This window comes from Annulohypoxylon maeteangense, assembly GCF_022496945.1.
Source record: "Annulohypoxylon maeteangense strain CBS 123835 unplaced genomic scaffold GGS22scaffold_1, whole genome shotgun sequence".
In the NCBI taxonomy this organism is placed as follows: domain Eukaryota; kingdom Fungi; phylum Ascomycota; class Sordariomycetes; order Xylariales; family Hypoxylaceae; genus Annulohypoxylon; species Annulohypoxylon maeteangense.
In genome coordinates, this window is record NW_025953248.1 from 3,241,489 (window position 1) to 3,264,786 (window position 23,298).

At 47.7% G+C, this 23,298-nt stretch overlaps 7 protein-coding genes and 1 non-coding gene across 8 annotated transcripts; 5 read left to right on the plus strand and 3 right to left on the minus strand.

The window, feature by feature from the left end:
• Positions 1 to 32: 32 nt before the first annotated feature.
• Positions 33 to 5,114, plus strand: GGS22DRAFT_150902 (lysophospholipase NTE1). Its single transcript, XM_047959385.1, has 3 exons — positions 33 to 560; positions 612 to 3,511; positions 3,684 to 5,114. Exons 1-3 carry the CDS (start codon positions 268 to 270, stop codon positions 5,045 to 5,047), a joined length of 4,557 nt encoding a protein of 1,518 aa, XP_047824274.1. The 5' UTR covers positions 33 to 267; the 3' UTR covers positions 5,048 to 5,114.
• A 551-nt stretch (positions 5,115 to 5,665) lies between these two features.
• Positions 5,666 to 6,538, plus strand: GGS22DRAFT_194507 (carbohydrate esterase family 3 protein; the record flags this gene model as incomplete). The annotated part of the gene is made up of 3 exons (XM_047965511.1): positions 5,666 to 5,738; positions 5,796 to 6,157; positions 6,222 to 6,538. 3 exons carry the CDS (start codon positions 5,666 to 5,668, stop codon positions 6,480 to 6,482), a joined length of 696 nt encoding a protein of 231 aa, XP_047824275.1. The 3' UTR covers positions 6,483 to 6,538.
• A 3,621-nt stretch (positions 6,539 to 10,159) lies between these two features.
• On the plus strand, positions 10,160 to 11,163 carry GGS22DRAFT_13639 (uncharacterized protein). Its single transcript, XM_047958598.1, has one exon. The coding sequence runs from the start codon at positions 10,260 to 10,262 to the stop codon at positions 10,830 to 10,832; it is 573 nt and encodes a 190-aa protein (XP_047824276.1). The 5' UTR covers positions 10,160 to 10,259; the 3' UTR covers positions 10,833 to 11,163.
• Positions 11,164 to 11,169: 6 nt separating this feature from the next.
• Positions 11,170 to 13,050, minus strand: GGS22DRAFT_150908 (pyridoxal phosphate-dependent transferase). Its single transcript, XM_047959386.1, has 3 exons — positions 12,793 to 13,050; positions 12,573 to 12,735; positions 11,170 to 12,510 (listed from the first exon to the last, which is right to left on the minus strand). Exons 1-3 carry the CDS (start codon positions 12,839 to 12,841, stop codon positions 11,217 to 11,219), a joined length of 1,506 nt encoding a protein of 501 aa, XP_047824277.1. The 5' UTR covers positions 12,842 to 13,050; the 3' UTR covers positions 11,170 to 11,216.
• A 444-nt stretch (positions 13,051 to 13,494) lies between these two features.
• Positions 13,495 to 13,568, plus strand: GGS22DRAFT_t6. Its single transcript has one exon. It is a non-coding gene; the product is annotated as a tRNA-Val (tRNA).
• A 287-nt stretch (positions 13,569 to 13,855) lies between these two features.
• On the minus strand, positions 13,856 to 16,230 carry GGS22DRAFT_183788 (AAA-domain-containing protein; the record flags this gene model as incomplete). The annotated part of the gene is made up of 3 exons (XM_047964128.1): positions 13,856 to 14,566; positions 14,616 to 15,634; positions 15,825 to 16,230. 3 exons carry the CDS (start codon positions 16,228 to 16,230, stop codon positions 13,856 to 13,858), a joined length of 2,136 nt encoding a protein of 711 aa, XP_047824278.1.
• Positions 16,231 to 16,643: 413 nt separating this feature from the next.
• GGS22DRAFT_150910 (uncharacterized protein) lies at positions 16,644 to 18,049 on the plus strand. Its single transcript, XM_047959387.1, has one exon. The coding sequence runs from the start codon at positions 16,700 to 16,702 to the stop codon at positions 17,975 to 17,977; it is 1,278 nt and encodes a 425-aa protein (XP_047824279.1). The 5' UTR covers positions 16,644 to 16,699; the 3' UTR covers positions 17,978 to 18,049.
• A 599-nt stretch (positions 18,050 to 18,648) lies between these two features.
• Positions 18,649 to 22,879, minus strand: GGS22DRAFT_177310 (NCA2-domain-containing protein; the record flags this gene model as incomplete). Its single annotated transcript, XM_047963507.1, has 4 exons — positions 18,649 to 18,965; positions 19,129 to 19,334; positions 20,844 to 22,799; positions 22,863 to 22,879. 4 exons carry the CDS (start codon positions 22,877 to 22,879, stop codon positions 18,649 to 18,651), a joined length of 2,496 nt encoding a protein of 831 aa, XP_047824280.1.
• Between the last annotated feature and the right edge of the window lie 419 nt (positions 22,880 to 23,298).

Sequence of the window (23,298 nt, forward strand, 5' to 3'; positions counted from 1 at the left end):
CTTCAAATTCGACGAACACTCCACCAGCTGCACATGTCTCGGAGTTTTCTCTCCTTCAATAATTTTATATCTACTCCTCGAACCAGCCCAAATGTCTCTGGCGCCTCACATACACTGGAAACACTTTTCCAGCTTCAGCAAGTCGGTAGACAAAGCCGGTACTTGGCTTTTCTATCGTTCAGAAGGATGATTTCTTCAGTTATGATGTACTACAAGTATTGAATGTCAGCTGAATAGATCGTATATCTTGCCTTACAGTCTACGGTCATGGACCATTCCACCACCACCAAGGTCGAAATGGCCATCTCTCAGGCCGTCTCGACCATCGCAAACAGCTCTTCGGTCGCTGTCGCAGCTGCTGTGACAAGGGTAGACGATGTCGCTCGTTCTCAGGGTTCCTCTTCGTGGCTCGGGCTCATTGCTCGATTAGTTCTTTTCATACTGCATATCCTCTCATCAATATTGTACTGGAGCCTCAAGCTTACCACAATATCTGTGCCAACGTTGCTTTTCACACTGTTTTCTACTACCTGGACAGTGACGATGAACGCTACAACATTGTAAGGATCTCCTCAACCTGTCTAGCTTCGATATGCTAACATTCAAGATAGGGCTCTGATATTGTTACTCATGGCCTCTGCAGTCACCTGGGTTGTGAGATATCGCTACTTGAACATGTACTCCCGCCTCCCTCCAGAGCCACAGCGCAAAGAACCCGAACTAGATCTCTTCCCAGAAGGCCACGATGAAGGAGCTAAACCAGGTCTCACTAATTACTTAGACGAATTTCTAAGTGCCATCAAGATTTTTGGATACCTAGAGCGTCCTGTATTTCACGAGTTGACTAGGAGTATGCAGACCAGAAAGTTAATTGCTGGAGAGACGCTAAACCTGGAGGAGGAAAAGGGGTTCTGTCTCGTCGTAGATGGGCTTGTGGAGATTTTTGTCAAGTCCTCTAACCCCGATCATTCATCTCGATATGCTGCACCTCATGGAAGTTCGATGCCCTCTTCCTTCTCTGACGACGAACAGTCTGTCCCTGGTCAACAACGATATCAGCTCCTGACCGAAGTCCGAAATGGAAATCCTATGTCATCTCTTTTTTCAATAATGTCACTGTTCACAGAAGATGTCAAGCTCAAGCTACCATCGGAAGATGCTCTAGAACCTGGCGGCAACGATGAACATTCTACCCATCAGCGTTTATCTAGTGCTACTTTTACTCATGAAAACGACATGCCAGTTTTCTTAACTGGGGCTACGGATCTTGACCGGGCTCATAGGGGGTCGGCAGTAGCCTACGAGTCCGAGGTTACTGCTCCCTCTTCTCCTAGCCAACCCACCCTACCGAAAATCCCTCCCATTTCCTTAGACGATTCACCAATGCCTCGGAAGGCCAATCGTCCTATTCCAAAACGGACCGCCACATCTGTTCATCCCGATATCATCGCTAGGGCAACAGTCGATACAACGATTGCGATAATACCTGCAAGTGCATTTCGCCGGTTAATTCGAGTATATCCCAAAGCCACAGCTCATATAGTTCATGTGATCTTGTCTAGATTTCAGCGCGTCACTCTGGCGACTGCATATAACTATCTCGGCTTAACCAACGAAGTTCTTCACACAGAGAAGAATATGATTCATTACACAACTTGTCAGCTACCAAACATACTCCGAGGTGATGCCTTGGAACGTTTAAAGGAAAAATTCAAGCAGGAGAGGGAGAGGGCTGGTGAAGAGGAAAGTGGCAAAGGAATTGCTCTGCACAACGCTTCGGCGACTGCTCGCCGTCGTAGTTCGTCGACAAGTCTACGAAAGGAAGCCGCGTTGCAAGCAATGAGTCGTGCTCGTCCTCAGTCTGTGGTGGCTTCTATAATCGTACCCCCACAAGATCGTCTTTCGATTCATTCTCCTAGTCCAGGCGATCTACTGGCTAATGTCCAGATCGCCCGCGGTGGGGGATCGTCTGGCAACTTAGAGATACCCGATATTTTTCGGAAAGCCGACGCGAGTCCTCTAGGTCAACGTGCTTTCAACCCTTTCGCGACACAGAAGCGGGCTCGTTTATCAATTGACCCTCGCGAATCTGTAGACGAAGACAATTTATTCCGAGTATCCGTACTAGAATGCGTTTTCAAGGCTTTAGGCATGAGCAGTGGAGGGTCATCGTCCAGAGGCCCGGGATCCACAGAAGGGTCTCCAAGGCTTGTCTCTTACGATCAACGAAGGCAGAAGGCGGTTTTTAGTAGCAATGCGTTTGGGTTTATGGATCCTTTTGACGGCGCGACAGACTGGGACGCTGAATCGATGACTTCTGGGGGCATTTCTATGAGTACCCCGAACGTACAATTTCTTGCCTCGGAGATGAAACATGATGTCGAAATTGTATTCTTTCGACAAGGATCTGTATTAGTCGAACAGGGCGAGCGAAGCCCAGGGCTTTACTATGTCATTGATGGATTCCTTGATATCTGTGTTCCGCTAGAGGATTCGGGTAGTAATATCCTAAGTTCTTCGAGCAGGACATCAACGACCGCAATGCACAGGGCGGAATCCCAGGAAGCTCGGAGGTCGTCACCCCTCGGGCCAGTCAAAGATTCTAATCGCACCCCTAACGGCAAACAAAGTACCAGACCGGATCGTCGCCGTGTAGGACTCGTGAAACCAGGTGGTCTTGCAGGTTACGTCGGTACCGTCTCGTCATATAGGTCATTCATTGATGTAGTTGCAAAGACGGATGTATACGTTGGCTTCATTCCTCGGGCAACCCTAGAGAAGATCGTGGAGAGATATCCCATTGTGCTTTTGACAATGGCAAAACGACTGACCAGCCTACTTCCAAAACTTATTCTTCACATCGACTTTGCCCTTGAATGGGTACAAGTCAATGCTGGACAAGTTCTGTTCCACAAAGACGAAGAGAGTGAGGCTATCTATCTCGTCCTCAACGGGAGATTACGGCTAGTAGAAGACCGGAGGGATGGCGGAATGAATGTCCGCGCAGAATTTGGTCAAGGCGACAGTGTTGGTGAACTGGAAGTTATGACCGAGTCCACTCGTTCGGGAACTCTACACGCCATCCGTGCTACAGAGCTCGTCAAGTTTCCTCGTACCCTATTCAACAGCCTTGCTCAGGAACACCCTAATATCACGATCAAAATATCAAAGATAATAGCAGCACGAATGCGACTACTTGTCGATGATCCATCTAACCTCATGGGAAAAGAGGCTACTGCTGGTACATCAATTAACAAGATTTCGTCGACACTCAATATTAGGACCGTGGCCATTCTTCCAGTCAGAGCTGGCATACCTGTAGTTGATTTCGGAAACCGCTTGATGAATGCTCTGACGCAAGTTGGTACGCCAAATGGCGCCACGTCCCTCAACCAAGCCGCAATTCTCAGCCACCTCGGTAAACATGCGTTCAACAAAATGGGGAATTTGAAATTATCCCATTACCTTGCCGATTTGGAAGAGAAATACGGGTTGGTTGTTTATGTTGCCGGTAAGTGGTCTTTCTCTTAATCGCATCCCTCCCCCTTGGTATGATGAACAAATTATATCCAGAGCGCCGTCTATGAAGGCATTAAACTCTAATTTTTTCCTGACCCTACTGCACATTTATACTATCTCAAGTCAAGCTTCTAGTCATGTGCAATTCTAACCTGAATTTCTAGACACGAGTGTGACCTCACCTTGGACCCAGACATGTATCACGCAAGCCGACTGTATTCTTCTTGTAGGCCTAGCCGAAGGATCTCCCGAAATAGGCGAATACGAACGATTTATGCTTGGTATGAAATCAACCGCGCGTAAAACATTGGTTCTCCTTCACGCCGATCGATACTCTCCGCCCGGGTTAACAAGAGCTTGGTTGAGAAATCGTGTTTGGATTAATGGCGGTCATTATCATCTACAGATGGCCTTCGAAGCGAACACTGTTTCCTCACATCCGCCGGCACGAAAGGGTGGACCGACTCTGAAAGAGCGTGTACAAATTCTGCAGGCTGAGATACAGAAGTATACAGTCCAGAAGATACGGCAAAGGCCATATTACTCGCCTGACGCCCCCTATAAGGGAGACTTCCAGAGACTTGCAAGGAGACTATGTGGCAAGTCGATTGGTCTTGTCCTTGGAGGGGGTGGCGCCCGGGGCATTGCACAAGTTGGTATAATCAAAGCCTTGGAAGAGGCTGGTATTCCCATCGATATCGTTGGCGGCACGTCAATCGGATCATTCATCGGCGCCCTCTATGCGCGCCATGCTGATATAGTACCTATGTTTGGTCTAGCTAAGAAGTTCGCCGGAAGGATGGCGAGCATGTGGCGCTTCGCACTAGATTTGACATATCCGTCCGCCTCCTACACTACCGGCCACGAGTTCAACCGCGGAATCTTCAAGACCTTTGGTAAGCACCAGATCGAAGATTTTTGGCTAGAATACTATTGCAACACTACGAATATCAGCAAGAGCCGACCTGAAATCCACACCAGCGGATATGCCTGGCGATATGTACGAGCATCCATGTCATTAGCCGGTCTACTTCCGCCGTTGTGCGATGAGGGCAGCATGCTTTTAGATGGCGGATACATCGACAATCTCACCGTCTCTCACATGAAGTCTCTCGGTGCATCCGTCATTTTTGCCATCGATGTAGGATCTCTGGACGATGACACACCTCAAGGCTACGGAGACTCTCTTTCGGGTGTTTGGGCATTCTTCAACAGGTGGAACCCCTTCTCAAGCATTCCTAATCCTCCTACTCTGGCCGAGATCCAAGCTCGGTTGGCCTACGTGTCCAGTGTAGACGCCCTGGAACGGGCGAAAATGACCCCAGGATGCATTTACATGCGTCCCCCAATTGATGAATACGGGACTCTAGACTTCGGGAAGTTTGATGAGATTTATGGGCTGGGCTACAAGTATGGCAAAGAGTTCCTAGACCGGCTCAAAGAAGAAGGCGTGCTTCCGTTAGTTGAGGAGACGGAAGCGAAGAAGGCATTGAGAAGAACGATGGCACCACGTCGTGCAAGTATATAAGCATTAATAGTAAGGGTAATTGGTAATAATATTGTCGATGACACGTCGGCGCATCACATTAAGATCACATGATACTATTGCATTCCCTACCGTGTGACACATAAGTGAAAAGAGAACAACCATGCTGGTAGGGGATACCGAGTGCTGTGTCATATATCAGATAAAAAAAGGGTGAGCAAGGTACAATATTCGGAAGAATCTTGGAATATCCTTATAGTTACATTACGTCGTGTCTTCCAGTGACCACGTTCTCTTTCAGGCTATATGAATAAATCCTCGTAGCAATCACTCTTAGTTACCGTCATATGAATACCTGCCCTACCCCGCTTGCTCTCAACCCATCAACAGACAAGTTAGGATTCCAGAGAAGGATAGAAGTCGAATATCATTGCCAGTTTCGATGTTCGGAGCCTTCAGTGCTGTAGAAGGCCGTTACAGGTCTAGAGGATCACCAAGGTGCCATTAAGCCATCTGTCAGAGTTCCTATAGAAATAAATAATTGAGATTCTTGGCTATCTATTATTTATTCGAAGTTTAGAAACTGGTGTCTCCTCCTATCACTATATCGCATTTCCTTCTACATTTAGCACGATATTCCTAGAGTGAAGCGTCGCAACAATGAAGTTGAGATGGTTCTTGGCAGGGACTTGCATGGTAGCCACTGTATCTTCTCAAACAAGATTAAAAATTAGTGAGTTTTAATCTATAGTATCTCTTCCTGGCTCGATTCTAACACACAGTCCTAAAGTGCCACTGGGAGATAACCTGACCGAGCTTACCTGTTGGCGAGCAAAACTATGGGACGACCTGAAGGCGAATAATATGACGGATAGAGTTGAGTTTGTTGGATCAGTGAATAACACCCAGGGGTGCGATACGGCGGGCGAAGATTTTGCCAAACAGCATCACGAGGGTCATTCGGGATATCTTGCCATTGATATCGCATACGATCATATCGAAAACTGGATTAACGAGACTAAGCCGGACATCGTGACATTCATGCTAGGTACAGATGACATCGCTCGAGGACGACGGTTGGAGGATGTTGTAGAGGCTTATACGAATATGGTGAAGACAATGAGGCAGCACAACGAGTATATGAAAATCATCGTAAGATATATCCTGTCATTTTCATTTTAGCCCTTTTATTGGCCACTGAACAGTATGCTTCCAGGTAAACACCATAGTTCCGTTGCCAACCAACATGGAGCCAGTGAACAATCTCAACAGTATGATCCCGGACTGGGCTCAGGAGCAGAATAAGACTGAGTCGCCTATTTACGTCAACGACATATACCCGTTTCCGAATACATTCTTGAAAGATGGCATTTACCCCAATGATGATGGCGAGAAGAAGATAGTTGGTGGTCTGAGTCCTCTGTTAAGGTGGATTATCAATTCGAATGCTACTGGTAATGGAACGACGCTGGATTGAGTGAATGACATTCGCGAAAGCGTGGATTCAATGTGGCTAGAACAGGAGTTTCGAAAACCATCTAGACTCCCATAGACTCAATAGTGTAAAGTAATAGAGTAGACAGCAGGCCGATAACTGTTTCGGGACAGTCATATATGTTCTTCAACCACTCTCGTAGATACTTGATCGGCGTTAGCAAACATCCTCATCTTTCCTGAACAACCTCCTTATTACTCAACAACGCCGTCGTTTAGAGCTATTCTATAGTCTATATATTCGGGGAAAGCATCGTGCATCTAAGAATTTTAGTAGCCAGATCACCACTCTACCCTACTCTCATACCCAACCCTACCTTACCAACACTACTAACACTACTCAAAAGCATAAGCTAATAAACCGCGACAATGTGCAAGCAAGGCTTCAACGTCTATTTCTGTACGCTTGGTCAGCACGAGGTAGGCGAGCCTACGGTCGTGCGCCAGTACACATGCCCCAAAGCCAAACCTATCGGCTTCGGGAAGTGTGGTAAGATAACCGAGGCTCTGCCTGGTCACTTCTTTACCAAGTGCGAGTACTGTATCGCGGACAGGATAGAGAGGAGGATCCAGCAGAGGGCTGCCTCGAGGCTTTCTGCAAGGAGTAAGACTCCTGATGACAAGGCTAACACGCCTGCCATGGGAGCCGATGCTCCCGTTGCCGAGACCAAGGAGTCGCCGGCTTTGGGGGAGGATGATAATGAGGATGCTCAGAGCACCTATTAATATTATTATCCTTACCTAAATACAATCCTATCATTTTAAAAGGGGGTGGTGAGGTTTCCTAATAATAGGGAATAGGGGGGAAAGGGGAGATTGACTCTGAGTGTAAAAGTATGGAGGAACAAAAAGGAGATTGATTTATTTGGAGTTTAAAAGCATAAGTTTATTGTACTGCTTCTTTATGAAGCCTTTATCATCAATTCAGTTTCTTTTTATGACCATCATAAGTTTCTTTAGGCATTGTCTTCCGCTAGTGATGAACCGAATAGCTAATAGAAGCGCAATATCTTTACCGTAAACGTGTAGTATGAGAGGGCATGTTCGCTATGTAGATTACCCGTTTCATCAAACTGCTCAACTTTGTGTAGTACGGGTCAAAACCCGGGTTTTGAGGCCGATTGATGGTAGTGGCTACCTAGGCGCCACTTCTAGGACTCTACCTTACCGTCTTGGGGGGGGTTATCTTTACCGTTACCTTTCCGTTCATTAAATATCTACCGTATCTATGCGGCTTAATGCAATGAACAGCTCCTTATTCGAACGTTCGAAATTTGATTGGCTCAACCTTTGAGCTAAATTTATACGGCTCTTTCCTAAAACGCTCATGAATTTGGCAACGCTAACCTAATTGAATCGTTATTTCCTCGTTCAGCCAATTGAATCGTATATATACAGTTCAAACTTGGATTGAACCGCTCAATCAATTTGAACCGCTTAAACTATTCGAGCGCTCGAATTTCGAACCGCTAATGCAATATCAGCACGTGCACCGGGCCATTTTAGGTTAAAAGCCCCCGCTTTCTAGGTTGGTCATATACTAAAACAGAACCTTATTCACTTACGCGTAGTATTCGCATGTGAACCTTGTAGTCCTTAGTCAAGTGGCAAAGCGACCGTAGCTCATCCATCCAATTAAAATCAGTAAAACCCATGGTTCGAGTGTGAGTATATCCAAAAACTGTGCAATTAAACTGTGTAACCTGAATAATCCAAATGATCCAAGTATTACTCCCATACAAATAGTATGAGAGTAGTACTTGGAAATGCCTTTTTTCTTTTATTCAGGTGGTGGGGCGTTTGAACCGCTTAACTGCTTAGCGGCTCAAAAATCTGAACGGTTCAATAAATCAAACCGCTCAATGGGGTATATCTACGGCTCATTCTAATTGGAGCGTTCGAATATTAAAACGTTTAAATATTTTGAGCTAGTCTAATTTAGTGACGTTTGAACTTTTCTGAGTCGTATTATTGGCTGGAGCCGAAGCTAAAATTTTGCGCGCAACGTTCCATAAAAGTAATTGAGCGGTTCATATTTGGAGCCGTATATATACTGTACATATACGGTTAAAATTCCCCGGGAAACCCCCCAAGGTAGGGGGTTGGTGACCTTCACGCAGAGTATCATGCTCGGACTTGTCGGGATAGCAGTGTAAAGGGCGAATATTGTACTCCTCGCTAAGGAAATGTTCAACTTGATAAATGTCTAGTACCTCATTTATAGTTTCGCACTTGCGATGGGGCGAAGGTTGTGATTTCCTTGTGAAGCTCTGTAATTGGAGGGCGCTAGCGAATGACGATACAATGACCAAGTTTGTGCGTATATTTCAAATCACCGTACGACGATGGGAGAGAGGAAACTACACCTTCATCATCATGATGTCGTGGATTCCAATGTCCTGTTAAATACCTCTCGTCTGTACCACATCGAAGGTTGTAGAATTGTTTCAAAAACTCTCAACCTCTTCGACACAATAAATGTGAAGAACAAGATTGGCACTCAGAAAGAAAATAACTTCCTCCAAATAAATACAAAAGTAAACCACAGACATGGAGGAACTACCACCAACCCTTCGTATCGGATGTCATGTACCAGGCTACATGTTGTCGGGCGAGATTCCACTAATGATCAAGTTCGACAATTCGGAAGATTGCACAAGACATCACCTTGATGCCTCGAATTTCGAGAGTAACTAGGCGGTCAAACTCAAATCGACATCGCCTGGTAGCATAGAACAACATTAGTGGCTTCAGCAGTTAAACGGGCTATCATTCTTTTGCAAGAGTGGAATTAATCGGATATCTCCATTCGCTAATGGGATCAAGATGCTGAGTAACATTGTACGTGTTTCGCGTATATGCAGCGACATTCAGCTAACTATGAGTCTAAGACATTCAGACGGATAGTTGCTTCTAAGGCTCTATCTAGCCTCAAAAATTACAGCTCCGGATGCTGTGTTTGGATTACTTCGCATGATTTTCGCTCACCAACATGGCTACATGGATATAATGCTCCGGGCTGCCCGGGGTGGCAGCAACGATATGTCATGTGGTTGACAGGTATCCGTTGTTCGTGGGTTACTACATGACGACAGGGAATCAATCTGTTGTTGGTTGGGGATGTCTCTCTTACTAAAAGGTTGCCATCGTCATAAGTTGAGTTTCGATGAATGAAAGTCCGGACGGGTCCGATTTTGAGTGACGGCAGACGCCAAATCAATACGCCAAACCGAATCGAGATTAGGACATCCCTAACCATGGCTTTTTCTGTGTTTCCGGACGTCGGGAATGACATCATACTCCCAGCCACGGTAATCGTCTCGACCCCTGATCCTTCGCTTTCGCGAAGTCCCGTCCAATTCCCTCATCGAAAAGCGCCGCATCTTTCTGATTCGATTTCGATGATGGCATCCCGCAATGTCCACGTACATCACCCCTTGGGGCGACCTACCCACGCCAATGAGGCTTACTTAGGCTTTTGTAGTGCTCTGCGTGTATCAGTTACACCCCTTACACTCGCTTGTATCCCGATCCCATCTCCAGTTCATATAGATACCTAGGTATCCAAGTATATAATATAGGGCAAGTCCGTGAACCTGCAATTATATTTACGCCATGTTAGGCCAAATATATAACTAAATCGCCACATATATATCTATATTATCCTATTTATATCTTTTGGAGTAGTCAATTTTAAGTGATTACAATCATCCTATAAATCTACTACACAAAACAACGTCAACACATCTATAAATAAAATATGGGAAAACTTTCTACTGCCAACCCACGCGCCTACCTCCCCTCACGGGCACATCCAGAGCACCGCTCTGCGCGCAAGGAGCTCGAAAAGGAGCATCCGTTCGACTGGACCGGGCCGCTGGTCCTAGGCATGATCGGCATCGGACTAGCCTGGGATATCGAGAAGCAGGTCAAGAAGCGCGAAGAGCGCAAGGAGAGGGAAGGGCAAGAAAGCAACGAGAAGGATGAGCGTCGCCGCCGCAGGAGAGAACAGCAGATCCGCAACGGCACCTTCGACCCTGACGCCCAGGACAACGATAGCTATAGCCAGAGCAGCAGAGATAGACGGAGCAGCCATGCCGGTAGGAGTGATCGAGGGAGCGATCGAAGCGTGGCGAAAGACACGGTAGACCTCGAAAAGGGGAGAAGAAGTCGCCGCGATCGTGGTCGGTCGGTGGACCGAAGAGAGGACCCGAGGTATATCGAGGACGACCTGTACTACGAACAATCGAGGTACGATAGGGGATATGATGACAGTCAAAAATACCAAGACTACTACGACCACGGCGGAAGAAGTCGTCGCGATTCGTGGTAGTTGATACTTGTTAATACCCATTCTGAAGATACGACATACCCTCGTTACCACTTATATCGAATACGATCCGCCCCTTTTGCATTGGGCATACCTCATTAGGAACAGTATATCAGATAAGACGGTGCATAGCAAAAAGCATGAAATAGTTTAAGACATTGGATTAAGCAGGGAGTACGGCAACATTTAACAACGGGAGTATGGCCATTTAGCAGCGACCCCAATACTTCTTCATTGACGGCAACGGTGTTATCACGGGATAATTGTGCTATTTATACTCTACGATCTTATGAATAATGAATCAATATACCAGATTTAGACTTTAACGGGCATGGATACTATGACTCATAGAACATATCTCATTATCTAATACATGCTCATCTATATCTATACCTCAGCAAGCACTTTCTCAGCCGCTTCAGCTAGTATCTCGAAATGCTTCTTAACATGGTGTTCTTCCACCAGCGGCGTGGCGGGATTATGTCTAATAGCAAACACACCACCGACAACAGTGCTCGACAAGAAGATGCGACCGTCCTCTACCACACGATCATACACCTTCTTCGTCAACTCATTCTGTTCCTCCAACGTGCTTTCCCCTTTCTTCCCCACGACCTTGAACACTGTCAGCGCGAACCGCGGACCCGTCACGATCTCAAATAGATCCGGCCTGCCTTTAAGTAGCTCCCCAAACGTCTCCGCTAGACCGATATGCTTCCTAACATGCTTCCGCAACCCCTCGATGCCGTAGCTGCGCACGACGAACCAGACCTTTAGAGAACGGAAGCGTCGACCAAACGGGATCTGCCAGTCGCGGTAATCGGTAACGAGGCCGGAGTCAGTATGCTGGTTCTTGAGAATCGCAAGCGACACGCTCAGCGCATCGGTCAGATGTTTCCTGTCGCGCACCCAGACGGCGCTGCAGTCGAAGTTGACGAGGAGCCATTTATGCAGGTTCGTGTTGTAGCTGTGGAACTTGTCGAACTGCTTCGCGAGGTGCTGGTACTCCGGGCATATCAGCGCGGCGCCCGCATACGCCGCGTCGACGTGCACCCAGATCTCCCCCTTTCCCGGGGGCGCGAGCTCGGCGAGGACGGACGCGATCCCGTCCATGTCGTCGACGGCGCAGGTGTCTGTCGTTCCGAGCGTCGCTGTTAGGTAGAATGGCTCGAGACCCTTGGCGCGCAGCTCGCGGACAACGCGCCCGAGCTCCGCGCCTGTCATCCGGTACCCGTCCTCAGCGTGCACTGGGACGGCGCGGAACCGCACGCCGGCGATTTGCGCCGCTTTCTTCGTCGCGCTGTGCGTGGCCGCGCTCCCCAGGGCCACAAGCTTACTACGACGGATCGCGATCGCGTCCTCGCGCTCCTCCTCGTCAGTAATATGTGACGTCGCCTCGCGCAGGTACTTGTCCCTAGCGGCGACGAGGACCGTGGCGATGGCCTCGGAGGCGGTGCCGTGGATGACGCCGCCGCCGTTGGTCGGGCCATTCGAGAGGTAGCATGCCGGCAGCCCGAACGCTTTCGCCATCCAGTCTAGCACTACGGTCTCCAACTCCGTTACCGCCGGGCTGCAGATCCAGTTGAATGCTGCGCCTGTGAAGGCCGTCGAGTACATCTCCCCCAGCATCGCGGGGAAACTGCTCGATGAGGGGAACCAGGCTAGGAAGTTGGGTGATTGCCTAGGGAGTGTTAGTTACTTTCAAGCTTTGCTTTGTCATGGGGGGGAGGGAAGGGGTGAGACCAGTGTGTTAGACCCGGCACGATTTTCGACTCGAGATCTTTCTGGATGTCGGCCCAGGCTTCCCCGTGCTCGGGTGCCTCTTCCGGTAGGAGTTTTCGGAGGTAGCCTGGTTCGACATTGGAGACTACTCTTCGCTCCTCAATTGTGTCGTAGTATTTGACGACTGTGGTAAGTTAGAATTATGGTGGTTGAGTGAGGTTTTAGGAGGGGTGAAACTTGCTGTCGTCGATGGACGAGATGGCCGCTTCTCGGAATTGTTTGGAGTCCATAGCGGCCAATTCACTCTAATCAAGCCTTACTTTCAAGTAGCTATTGAAGGCGAATCTTTCATAAAACGACAATTATCTGAGACATGCAAACGTATGTCAATGAGATAATTCAGAAGTCGACAATTGTGAGTTAGAATTAGAATATCGTCTCTTTATATATATACTTTTTGGCTATTTCTATTCTGATACAAGTCGGTAAACCTTCGCTCTTTACAGATCTACGACTCCGCTCCACCTTCCGCAAATGTACCGATTTGTACGTATCTAGGTACGTAGCACGCGATAAATCGAACGACGGTTTCTTACATAAACCGCCTAGCGAGTCCCATCCCGTGGGTAGCGGCTTCCACCTCGGAGGGCGTAAGAATGGCATGAAATGTCAATATGTCAAAGCCATGTCTCTTTCCACTGAAGAGGGAAAGAATAATAGATTGCACACGTAATACAAAGGAGAATCCGAGTTGTAGATAGGAGTTGCTGAAATTGTATTTTATTTCCGCAGGAATTTGCCGGTCTGCTTGCTGAGTTTCTTTCTCCGGTTTGTTGGAGTGGAGCCACTAGCTATGCCACCACTTATGCAAGGTTGTTTCCAAGCGACTTAATGCCATTTTAGAACCCGTTACAATATCCATAAGAGAATTGAATACTCACCTGGTTTCGTGGTGTAGTTGGTTATCACGTCAGTCTAACACACTGAAGGTCTCCAGTTCGAGCCTGGACGAAATCATCTTTTTGTATTTTTGTTCTCTATAATTGTTTTCTATTTCGTTATCCTCCGGCAACTTGAACCTTAAGAACTATTTTTTGTGGTTGTGGGATTGGTTACATAGCCCTTGTCTGCACAGTTACTAACCCCAACCTATTCAAATTGGCTGTGATCATTATCATAAGCGTTGTTGTCGTTAGATCAACGGATGAGTGATACCACATATATAGGTAAATGTTGAATATCGGAATTAGTTTTAGCAACTATACGTAGGTGACTTCTAAGGTTATTCTCTTTATACTTCATACCTACGACCTAAACCTCTCTCCCCACTCCCTATAATGCTCTAACATATCCCCGGTGACCAACCTCGGCGTCTTCTCAATCGCCTTAATCAGAACCTCCATCGCGGGCATCGTCTCATCCTCCGCATCCCAAAACGCCTTATCGCATATCCTTGCAACCTCCGCGCCGGAGTATCCCTCTGTGCGGCTCGCCAGCTCTGCAACGTCTATATCTGTTGGGAACTCGAGCTCTTTAGCCTTAGCCGTAAAGATAGCTTGTCTTGCCTTGGCATCTGGTAGCGGGACGTAGATGAGTTCATCAAACCGGCCGGGCCTTCGCAGCGCCGAGTCCAGGAGCTCAGGTTTATTAGTAGCTGCGAGGACGAAGACTTCGCCAATACGCTCGAACCCGTCCATTTCAGTTAGTAGTGTCGTGAGGGCTTGGACGCCACCACTACTACCGCTACCGCTAGGACCCGACCGCGACCCGGCGATTGAGTCGAATTCATCGAAGAATATGATGCTGGGGCTGGCTTCGCGGGCGCGCTTGAACAGGTTGCGGATGGAGCGCTCGGTCTCACCCACGTACATGTTGAGTAGCTCGCCTCCTTTAACGGCAAAGAAGTTGAAGTCTGATTCTGTAGCCATGGCTTGCGCTGTCATGGTCTTAGAGCAGCCGGGAGGACCGTAGAGTAGCACGCCTTTTGGCGGTTTTGACATTCGCGCACGAGAACCCTGAGTTTTAGATTAGTGTTAATACCCTATTTTAAGATAGGAAACGTACCGTAGGATGTCGAAGCACTCTCTGGAGCGCAACTTTGACCTCTTCGTACCCGCCAATGTCGCTCCAGCGCACGGTGGGTGGCTTGAGATTTATGTCATGCATAGCGGTAGGTCGTACTTCTTGAAGTCCCTTCACAGCATCATCCCACGTTAAGGGGTGTGTCTTGGAGGGGCTTCCTACTCGCTTCCTCCATGCCTTGGTGGCCCTATATAGGACTTTGCGTAAATCCGCACCAGTATACGCGTGTGTGCGATCACCAAGGTCTGAAATATATTGATCGAAGACATCAGGAGAAAAGGTTGGCTTAAGATGCTTGATAATCTCTTTCCGACCTTGTGCGTCTGGAACGGGGAGGGCTATATGCTCCTCAAATCGACCAGGGCGTTGGAGAGTATGGGGAATATCATTTAGATAATCGAGACAGGTAGCAACAACTAAGACATGTGGTCTCCTATTTTGTTGACGTGCCTTATTCGCTAAAGCATCAAGCGCCTCACCAATAGTCTCGACCATGACCTGGCGATTTGATTGATCCTTTCCTATTAACTTCGTTATATCGTCGATTAAGATAATGGTTGGACTACGCTGCTCGAGCGCTGTTTTAAAATAACTCTGAATGGTGGACGGCTTTTCATTATAAGTGAGCCGTATAACTCTACCCCAGTTTGTAGCTGCAATTTGGTCAAGTAGCATCGATTTTCCCGTCCCATGGCTTCCATGGATTATGATGCCACATGAATAAGTCGGTATCGTATATCCTTCGAATTCAACGTCAAAGTCGTCGAAGAATTCGTTAAGTTCGTTTACTTGATGCCGCATAGCTGGGAGTAAGTTGACTTCTAACTTACCCCCCGTACTCTTTGCATCTTCATTGGAAAACTCGACAATTGTAGTTCCTGGTGCATATTTCGCAACGCAATCCGTTCTTCCGTTTACAGATGTAACTACGAATGAACGTCTCGATCCATTTAAGACGATTTCATCAAATGATATTTCAGGTAAGATGAACTCCGCTATTTCTATATATGCTGTTAGATTGAATAGTAGATAGTAGAATTATGATAAAAGTTATGAGAAGAAAATATTTATAAGTTAACAAAAACATTTACTTTTCACCCCACGTAGCTTCGGGGTAGTTGTTGTGAATAAAAAGCAATGACATTGTTACTCGAAATTACGAACGTAAGAGACAACGATATTGCAACTTACCTAGCCGACTTTCTAGATGATATTGCCATCTTGTCTGTTCTGAAGAAGGTAACGGGACAGCATCAGGTGTTATCTCTCTCATAACAACGACGGCAGCATCGGGAACGGGTCCATTACCAGGAGTCACTCTAGCTATTTGACCAAGTTCTACACTAGCTAGCTTTTGAAAGACTCGACTAATAGAGATGATGTTGTTGGCAACATTCTTATCTGGAGCCGGCCAAGCAACTGCTTCTAATCGAACGGCCCCATCTGTCTGGACATTGCAGAGATGTGCTGTGGTAAAGCCCCCCTGAGCGAAGGTGGTTGGATGGATGAATATTTTTGCAGCGTTTTTATGCGTAGGGTTCTTTTGGTTTGCGACGTCCTGTGGCTGAAGCCGTATTTTAAAATCGTCTTTTCCCATAATTGCTTATAAGTCTGGTTGACTTTTTGGCGTGTTTCGATTTGGATATACCTATGCAAATTTGATCATTGCCATTAGTATCCAGGAGGCTCGTTATTAAAAATGTGACTCTTGTAGCTATGACTTGCTCTCATTATAGATATCGAGAATGATAATTCCTCTCAAGAGTCAATGTCTGTCTATAGTAGAATGTTAAACTTCTCATGAGTGAAGTGACTAAAATGCTGCATGGTGGGATTAAACGTACAGTGCGGGGTATTATAGCAATTGATATGACCAATAGAAATCATCTTAATAGCCCTAAGAAGTAAGCCTTGATCGCTATCCCAGCTGTAAGACCGTGCGGATTGGTAAACCCCTCCCAACTATCTTATCCAAATCCCAAACTCAATTTAGCTCCAACTTTTTCTACCAATTCAAATTCCAACATCTGCATTGCAATGCGTTGGGTATCACACCTCGTCGCCTCATGCTCTTACGACAGCTCCAGCGACCATCTCCACGATCGGTAGTCGCTTTAGCAGCATGGCGACCAACACTCATAGCCATCGCACCGCTTCACGGTAGCAGCCGCCGACAAGAATCCAAACCTTCCACACCCTCGTCACCCAACGAGTCCGAACCGAAGACCGACAAAGATGACGAAGAGCAACCCATAAACCCACCTCCATCCCCGACCCCATCCCTCTTCGAAAAGTTCTTCCCAGCCGAAGCAAGGCAAGCCCGCCTCGCCTCGAACCCATGGTCGTCGCCTCTCTTCCCCTCGTTCCCCCAAACACCTCCCACCATCCCCACCACCTCCGATTCCAGCGACACCAGCGACACCAGCGAAACCACCACCACACCCGCGACCCCCTCATCCGACGTCCCCCTCCGCGCCAAATCAATGCTCATCCTCAGCGCCGCCAGCAGCACCCTCTCGGAACCCGACTTCCTCCGCCTAGGACCACAAGGGCGCCACGTCGAAGGCTGGGTCAACGGGATGTCACGGGTAATCCAAGCGCGCGACCCCGACACCCTCCGCGGGCTCGGGCACTACTTCATCCTATTCGACAGCGACGCCGCCGCGCTCGCCTACCAAGCCGAAGTCGCGCGGCTGTGGGAACTAGCGAAGAAGCACGCGCACTCGACCGCTCGGGGGAAACGGTGGAATAGAGTACCCGTGCCGCTTGGACTATTAAAGGATGAGCTGGGCATGGATGTCGCGGCGCAGATCAAGGGGTTTACGCTCGTGCCTTGGAGCCAGATGTACCGACTGTGGCCGGCGACCGGGGCGGGGAGGGAGCGGATCGCGGATTTGGATGTCCGGGACATGTCGTTTGTGGATCGGCTGGCGCAGCGGGCGGGCACGAGACACTTGGTTCTGGTTACGGTGGACGGGGGCCGGATACCCGTTGAGACGCTGAGGACGGCGATTGAGGAGGATGGGGTGGAGAGGAATCTGCCGTGGCGGGTGACGGATCTGGAGCATGGGATCTTGCCGTTTGGGAAGAGTGTTTTGAAGAAGGCGGATAAGGCTGCTTTGGATCAGGTGGGTGAGGAGGGGGAGCGGGAGGTCGTGGATGATAGGGAGTATAGACGATATCCACGTTTCATCGTGCCTTTCATGGATAGCGCAGAGGCACATCGTTTCGTTCGGGGTTGGCACCGGAGGCAGTTCTATATACGCTCGAGTGTCGAAGGGGAGGATCAGGAACAGATATGGTGGGATGAGACTAGGACACTGAACACCTCGGTGCTGTGGTGAAATATCGAGAAATATAGTATACTAGCTAAAAAACCTTGTACTTGAATCAATCGAAGTTCATTATCATTTTTACATCATAGCACAGTTTAAACGAACAGTCCAAGGCAAGGGGCAAGGACTTTCGGAATTCAGAAATGACATGCTATTCTTAGTTGAAGACGAGAAAAGGGACGATCAAATGCAGGTATCGGTATCAAGACTCTTCGCAAGGACGGGGAATCAAAACAGAGACGACCGCGTGACGACTGGAAAATGTATTAGACCCATATCAACCAAACTCCGCCAATATAGTTTCGCCATCACTAGCCCCCAGCCTCATTCTTCCTATTGCGCGTATGTGTGTGCGTTTGTGTGTTGTGTGTGAATGTCTATCATGAAGTACCAAGCAAAGTCTCTGCCTTGCTTTCTCTTTCTGACTTTACTCCGTTCCCTCTTTCGTTCTCAGGTGTGATACACTTTCCTTTCGTCTCCATCGGTGTCCATCAGGGGTTGCTCTTGGTCTCTCCATAAATCATATGCCTCGGTCTACTGCAAACTTCGCTTGATAACAAGAAACTTGCCAGTCCTTCAAATCAGCCTAGCTTAGCGCCTCGCCTCGCCTTTACACATTGACAATTGCCGTCTCTCGTTTCGAAATAGTATCTCTTAACCTGCTTAGACAGCGACCTGCTTTAGCAGCATTTCCCTAGACCGCCGTTGCCCTCTCCCTGAGCGACGTTAACGCCGCCTGACGATGGAGCGTCCGTCTTGGAGGTGACTATGATGCGCTTCTTAATGTCAGCAGCGAGGCTGTAGAAGGCCTCGTCGATGTTAATGTTGCTCTTGGCGGAGACCTCGAGGAAGGGGATGCCCAGCTCCTTAGCTAACGCCTCGCCCTGTTCTGTAGAGATGACACGCTTTTCCTCCCAATCACACTTGTTGCCGATGAGGATCTTGTTGACGCCTTCGGTGGCGTGCTGCTCTACGTTGGCAAACCATGTCCGGATATCTGTACATTACGTCAGCGTCTGGAGACCCTTGAATGTTGCTATACATAGAACATAAGCACGTCCTGGTGCCCATAGCTCATTCGAGCCCCTCTTGAATCACCAGGCTAGCCTTGTGTAGACAAGAGTGTTGAAATAGGTTGAGACATGTATGGCGGCTCTTACTCTCGAAAGATCTTTGATCTGTAACGTCGTAAACCAAGAGGATGCCCATCGCGCCGCGATAATAGGCCGTCGTGATGGTACGGAATCGCTCCTGACCAGCTGTATCCCAAATCTGCAACTTGACGCGCTTGCCATCTAGCTCGATCGTACGGATCTTGAAATCGATGCCGATGGTCGTGATGAATGACGGCGTGAACGAATCTTCGCTGAATCGCAGCAGGCAGCAGGATTTACCGACTCCAGAGTCGCCGATTAGAAGGAGTTTAATCTATATCAATCGGGCATCGTCAGTAAATGCTAGTTTGTTTCGAAGATCACACATGACGTAGAATGATGTTTGAAGAGCCATATTAGACATAGATACCCTATCTATCTTGATCTTGGCGGGTAGTTCGAAGGAAGAGATGGTGAAGGGTGAAGGGCGAAGAAGGCGAAGAGTGAACATACTAAGAAGTCATAGTTTCGATTGCCCGACATTTTGGCAGAGTCGCTCGTCTTAGACGGCAGAGAATGCTTTACGGGGTATTCGCTCGTTCGTCCTGGTTGTTAAGGGAGGCAATGATGAGTTTCAGGATATTTCTTCGCTACTCTAGAACAAACAACCTAAGACGTGTCGTCAGATGTGGCAGTAGCAGTAGGTAATAGTAGCGTCCGTGGCAGTGGTAGCGTATGTAGCGTAGGTAGCGGTAGCGGTAGCGTTAATTGGTAGCCAGCAGTGGTACATTTAATTGTACCTAGTTGTACCCTTGGTTGCTCTGGGTCTTGGCGCAGTAATCGAACTGTCTAACTCTCTTTGGTACTAGCACTTTGCGTTGCTTGGTGTACTTGGTGCAAGTTTCTGCACTTTCGGAAGATGGAACCTTGAAAGGGCTCAAGTTCGCAAAATGTTAGTGGAACATTGAGATGGAAATGGATTAAAAGTGTGGACCTTATGCATTAAGTCGGACGAAAAACGGTGTGCATCTCTACAATGCGAAGACTTAAATGAATTAATGAACCAATCGAGGTAGCCTCAAACTTTCGAACAATCTAATACTCATATTATTTTCTTTGCATCTAAAGAGAAGTCACCGTCTGTGCTCTAGACCCTATTTCTGGGTGACTCCTACTTCCAAGTTGTAGATGATTGTCTAGAACCTTAAAAAGGTTTTAGTTCGTGCTAGGATACACCTGGCTGCACTCTACGTACTGGGCTTATGTAAGGTATACCTCCAAGTTTGGGGTGGACCTTTTAATGCGTTTACCAATACCGATGCGATGGACCTGGTGGTTGAGTTTACTAGGCCTACCTTGATAGTGTATGTAGCTGCCTCATCGAGATACGTAAAAAAGGGGCTTATTCAATGTTAGAATTCCATTTTATAGTTGCATAGTATGTATGAAGTAGGCAATTCTTTTTAACCCGAGTCCTAAGATGACTATAAGACATAACTCATAGTTAAGCCATTGCTCAACAAGTTATTTGATACAGTCAGGGGCTACGGTACAAGTACCAAGAGATAAGTAACCACTAAGCTGACAAAGGGGGATCCGCATTGAGTATCAACTCAAAATGTTCAAATGACAAATAGTACGCGTAACCTACCTACAGAGTACCTACTTTTAATACATATTGTCACCAACATTGGATTAGTACGCTACTGGTCAATAATCTTTTGTCATTCAGTTCAATAGACGGTCATAACTACCAAGACTGCTATGTTCATCTCAGCCACTTAGAATACGCCCAACGTATCCTATCCAAGGCCCGCAATTGTGACTGGATGCCTTTGAGATTAGCAAGGTCATCCAAGTCTTCCAGGAAATCCTTCTCAATGTCGGCCGGAATGAGGTTTTGTGCGAGGCGTCGTAGGACATGCACCTCGCATACAAGGAGACCATGATCCTTGTATGACAACAGGTTGTTTGGTGTAGGTGTTGCTTCGGATAAGATGCGGTCAATGTTGCGAAGGACCCGGACGCACTTGCCAGCTTTTCGGGTCTCACGGAATCCACGTTTGCTTCCTAGAACCCCACGGAGGTACTGCATCACTCCGACGGACACAAGAATACCGGGAGTGAGTCCCACGAAGCCAAAAACAAGTTCCTGACTCTTCAGGAGAGCATCAATACCGCTTAAGGCAACTTCAATGTCGACTTTCGTCTTCTGCACTTGGATAAGTAAAGTTCGGACCAGGTCGCCTCGGACGGTGCCCTTGAGAGGGCTGCGCAGGTCTTTTTCGTACGCGCGAAGAATCGGAGTCACATCTCCCTCTCGAACCTTGGCTCTGATCTCAGCAACTTGCGATTCCGACAACGATGACGCACCGGTTGCGGCACTTGGTTTGTCAAGAGCGAAGTCGACTACCATACGCTCTAAGCTTTCCTTGTCCGCCTGAAGGCTATCACGGCTCATAATAGCAATTTCGCTATTCGCGTCGTGACGAATAGTACCAATAACCTTACGAATAGGGTCAATAATCCAGTTGAACCAAAAGTCTCGCACAGTAACCCCGAGATCTCTAATCCAATGTATGATCTCTTGGTTCTTGTTGACAAGTATTCGAAGGATCGTTGTCGAAGAGAAGAGAAGTACTGTGGCAGGCAGCCAATACCTCACAAGTCTCGATGGTCGTCCGTTCTCTGCCACTAGTTTTTCTGCTGCAGAGAGGTGTCCCGGTAAATGGGTCTCCAACAAGTCTTGGATCCTTTTGGCTACTATGGCGGGACGAGTAATTCCGTCCTCCTCGGCTTGGATTGACAACTCCGGATCTTCTTCAACACCAGCAAAGACCCTATCTTCAAAGTCGGCAACCCCAACGTTCAGCGTTAAGACATCCTTGAGTACCATGTCCATTAAAGCTACACTTCGTTCCACAACTCCTTTCCACTCTTGATTTGCCGAGAGGATCATATCGCTCTTTCCGTCATCACTTCCGTTGCTATTGAACACAAGACCTTCGTCGATTAAAACACCTAGACCACTGGATGTCATTTCTCTAAGCCTCTTCAACTTAACTTGTTTGTTGCGGGCCTCGGAACGACAAAGAGCAACGGGTGACATAATCGTTCGTTGTATGTTGAGAAGCGACTTCTCTCGTATGGTCTCTCTCACGATGCCGTAGAATTGTCTCCATCGCTGGGTAATGCTATCATGGATAGCTTCTGCGTGTGATCCAGCTTCGAACTCCCTAATTGAAGCATCGCCACTAGCGAATTGCTGGAATCTGATCTTGCTGTCGTGATAGATGTCCCTAGACCAAGCCCAAAGACGGATAGGAGAAGTTTGCACCAAGTAGAAACTGCTGTATGTCGGGGATGATACTATATCGTCCCAATACCAGATATGGTCACTCAATGGGATAATTTGATCTAGCAGTGTATCTAAAATGATACCGTACGTTTGAACAGTGGCCTTGCTGACCAATATCCATTCGAGCTCTGCCTCATATTGGGTTGTTGATATCTCCTCACCATGTTCTGATAATAAGCTGGATTGAGATAGGAGAGACTGGACCTGCCGTGCGGGGAGAACACTTTGCGATCCAGAGCCTGCCGATAATGATTTGATGATTTTCAACAAGTCTTTGACGCGAGGACTATCCAAATTTATGGCAGCTCGGGTGGCGTCATAGCTTGTTAAGTGGCTGAGAGGAACACGATCTAGCTGCGCGTCCAACCGTCGGACTTGGCTAAGTAACGTTAAGCCTCATTTTCATGGTTAATGGAAATGGGTTGGGATGTGCAGAACTTACTCTGCCACTAGGGACATTTTCCGCTTTGTTAGCTGGGACGGCGGTTTTCTAAAAGAGTTATATGGATCTATGCTCGGAGGTACGGTCGGACATAACTGGTTCTCTGGTTCATGTCATGGCAGGCAGGGCGGGCAGGGACCAGGAGCTCTCTTCGGTATTCCGTTGTCTCGGTAGATACCCAAAAGGAAAACCTCCCACAATTAGGGCAGGGTTTGGAAATTTGTTTCGATCCAATAGGAACGCCAATTTGCAAATTTCTTCTCTCTGTCTGGACGATTCTTGGTAAGGTATTCGAGAGACGAGGCTAGGATCAAACGATAGATGAGATTGCGGTGTGTGAAAGTGGAATATTTCCCACAGGTCGAACGTTCGTCAGTCGATGTTTACTTCGAAGATTCCGTCTCTGTCGGATGAGGTCATATGTAAAATCTTGGAA

Excerpts from the sequence above, each read along its gene's own strand:
- GGS22DRAFT_150902 (XM_047959385.1), top strand. The coding sequence starts at position 268 with ATGGACCATTCCACCACCACCAAGGTCGAAATGGCCATCTCTCAGGCC. Across the intron at positions 561-611 it reads ACGATGAACGCTACAACATT|GGCTCTGATATTGTTACTCA; the intron begins GTAAGGATCTCC and ends CATTCAAGATAG. Across the intron at positions 3,512-3,683 it reads GTTGGTTGTTTATGTTGCCG|ACACGAGTGTGACCTCACCT; the intron begins GTAAGTGGTCTT and ends CTGAATTTCTAG.
- GGS22DRAFT_13639 (XM_047958598.1), top strand. The coding sequence starts at position 10,260 with ATGGGAAAACTTTCTACTGCCAACCCACGCGCCTACCTCCCCTCACGG.
- GGS22DRAFT_150908 (XM_047959386.1), bottom strand. The coding sequence starts at position 12,841 with ATGGACTCCAAACAATTCCGAGAAGCGGCCATCTCGTCCATCGACGAC. Across the intron at positions 12,736-12,792 it reads CATCTCGTCCATCGACGACA|TCGTCAAATACTACGACACA; the intron begins GCAAGTTTCACC and ends AACTTACCACAG. Across the intron at positions 12,511-12,572 it reads GTGCCGGGTCTAACACACTG|GCAATCACCCAACTTCCTAG; the intron begins GTCTCACCCCTT and ends AACACTCCCTAG.
- GGS22DRAFT_150910 (XM_047959387.1), top strand. The coding sequence starts at position 16,700 with ATGCTCTTACGACAGCTCCAGCGACCATCTCCACGATCGGTAGTCGCT.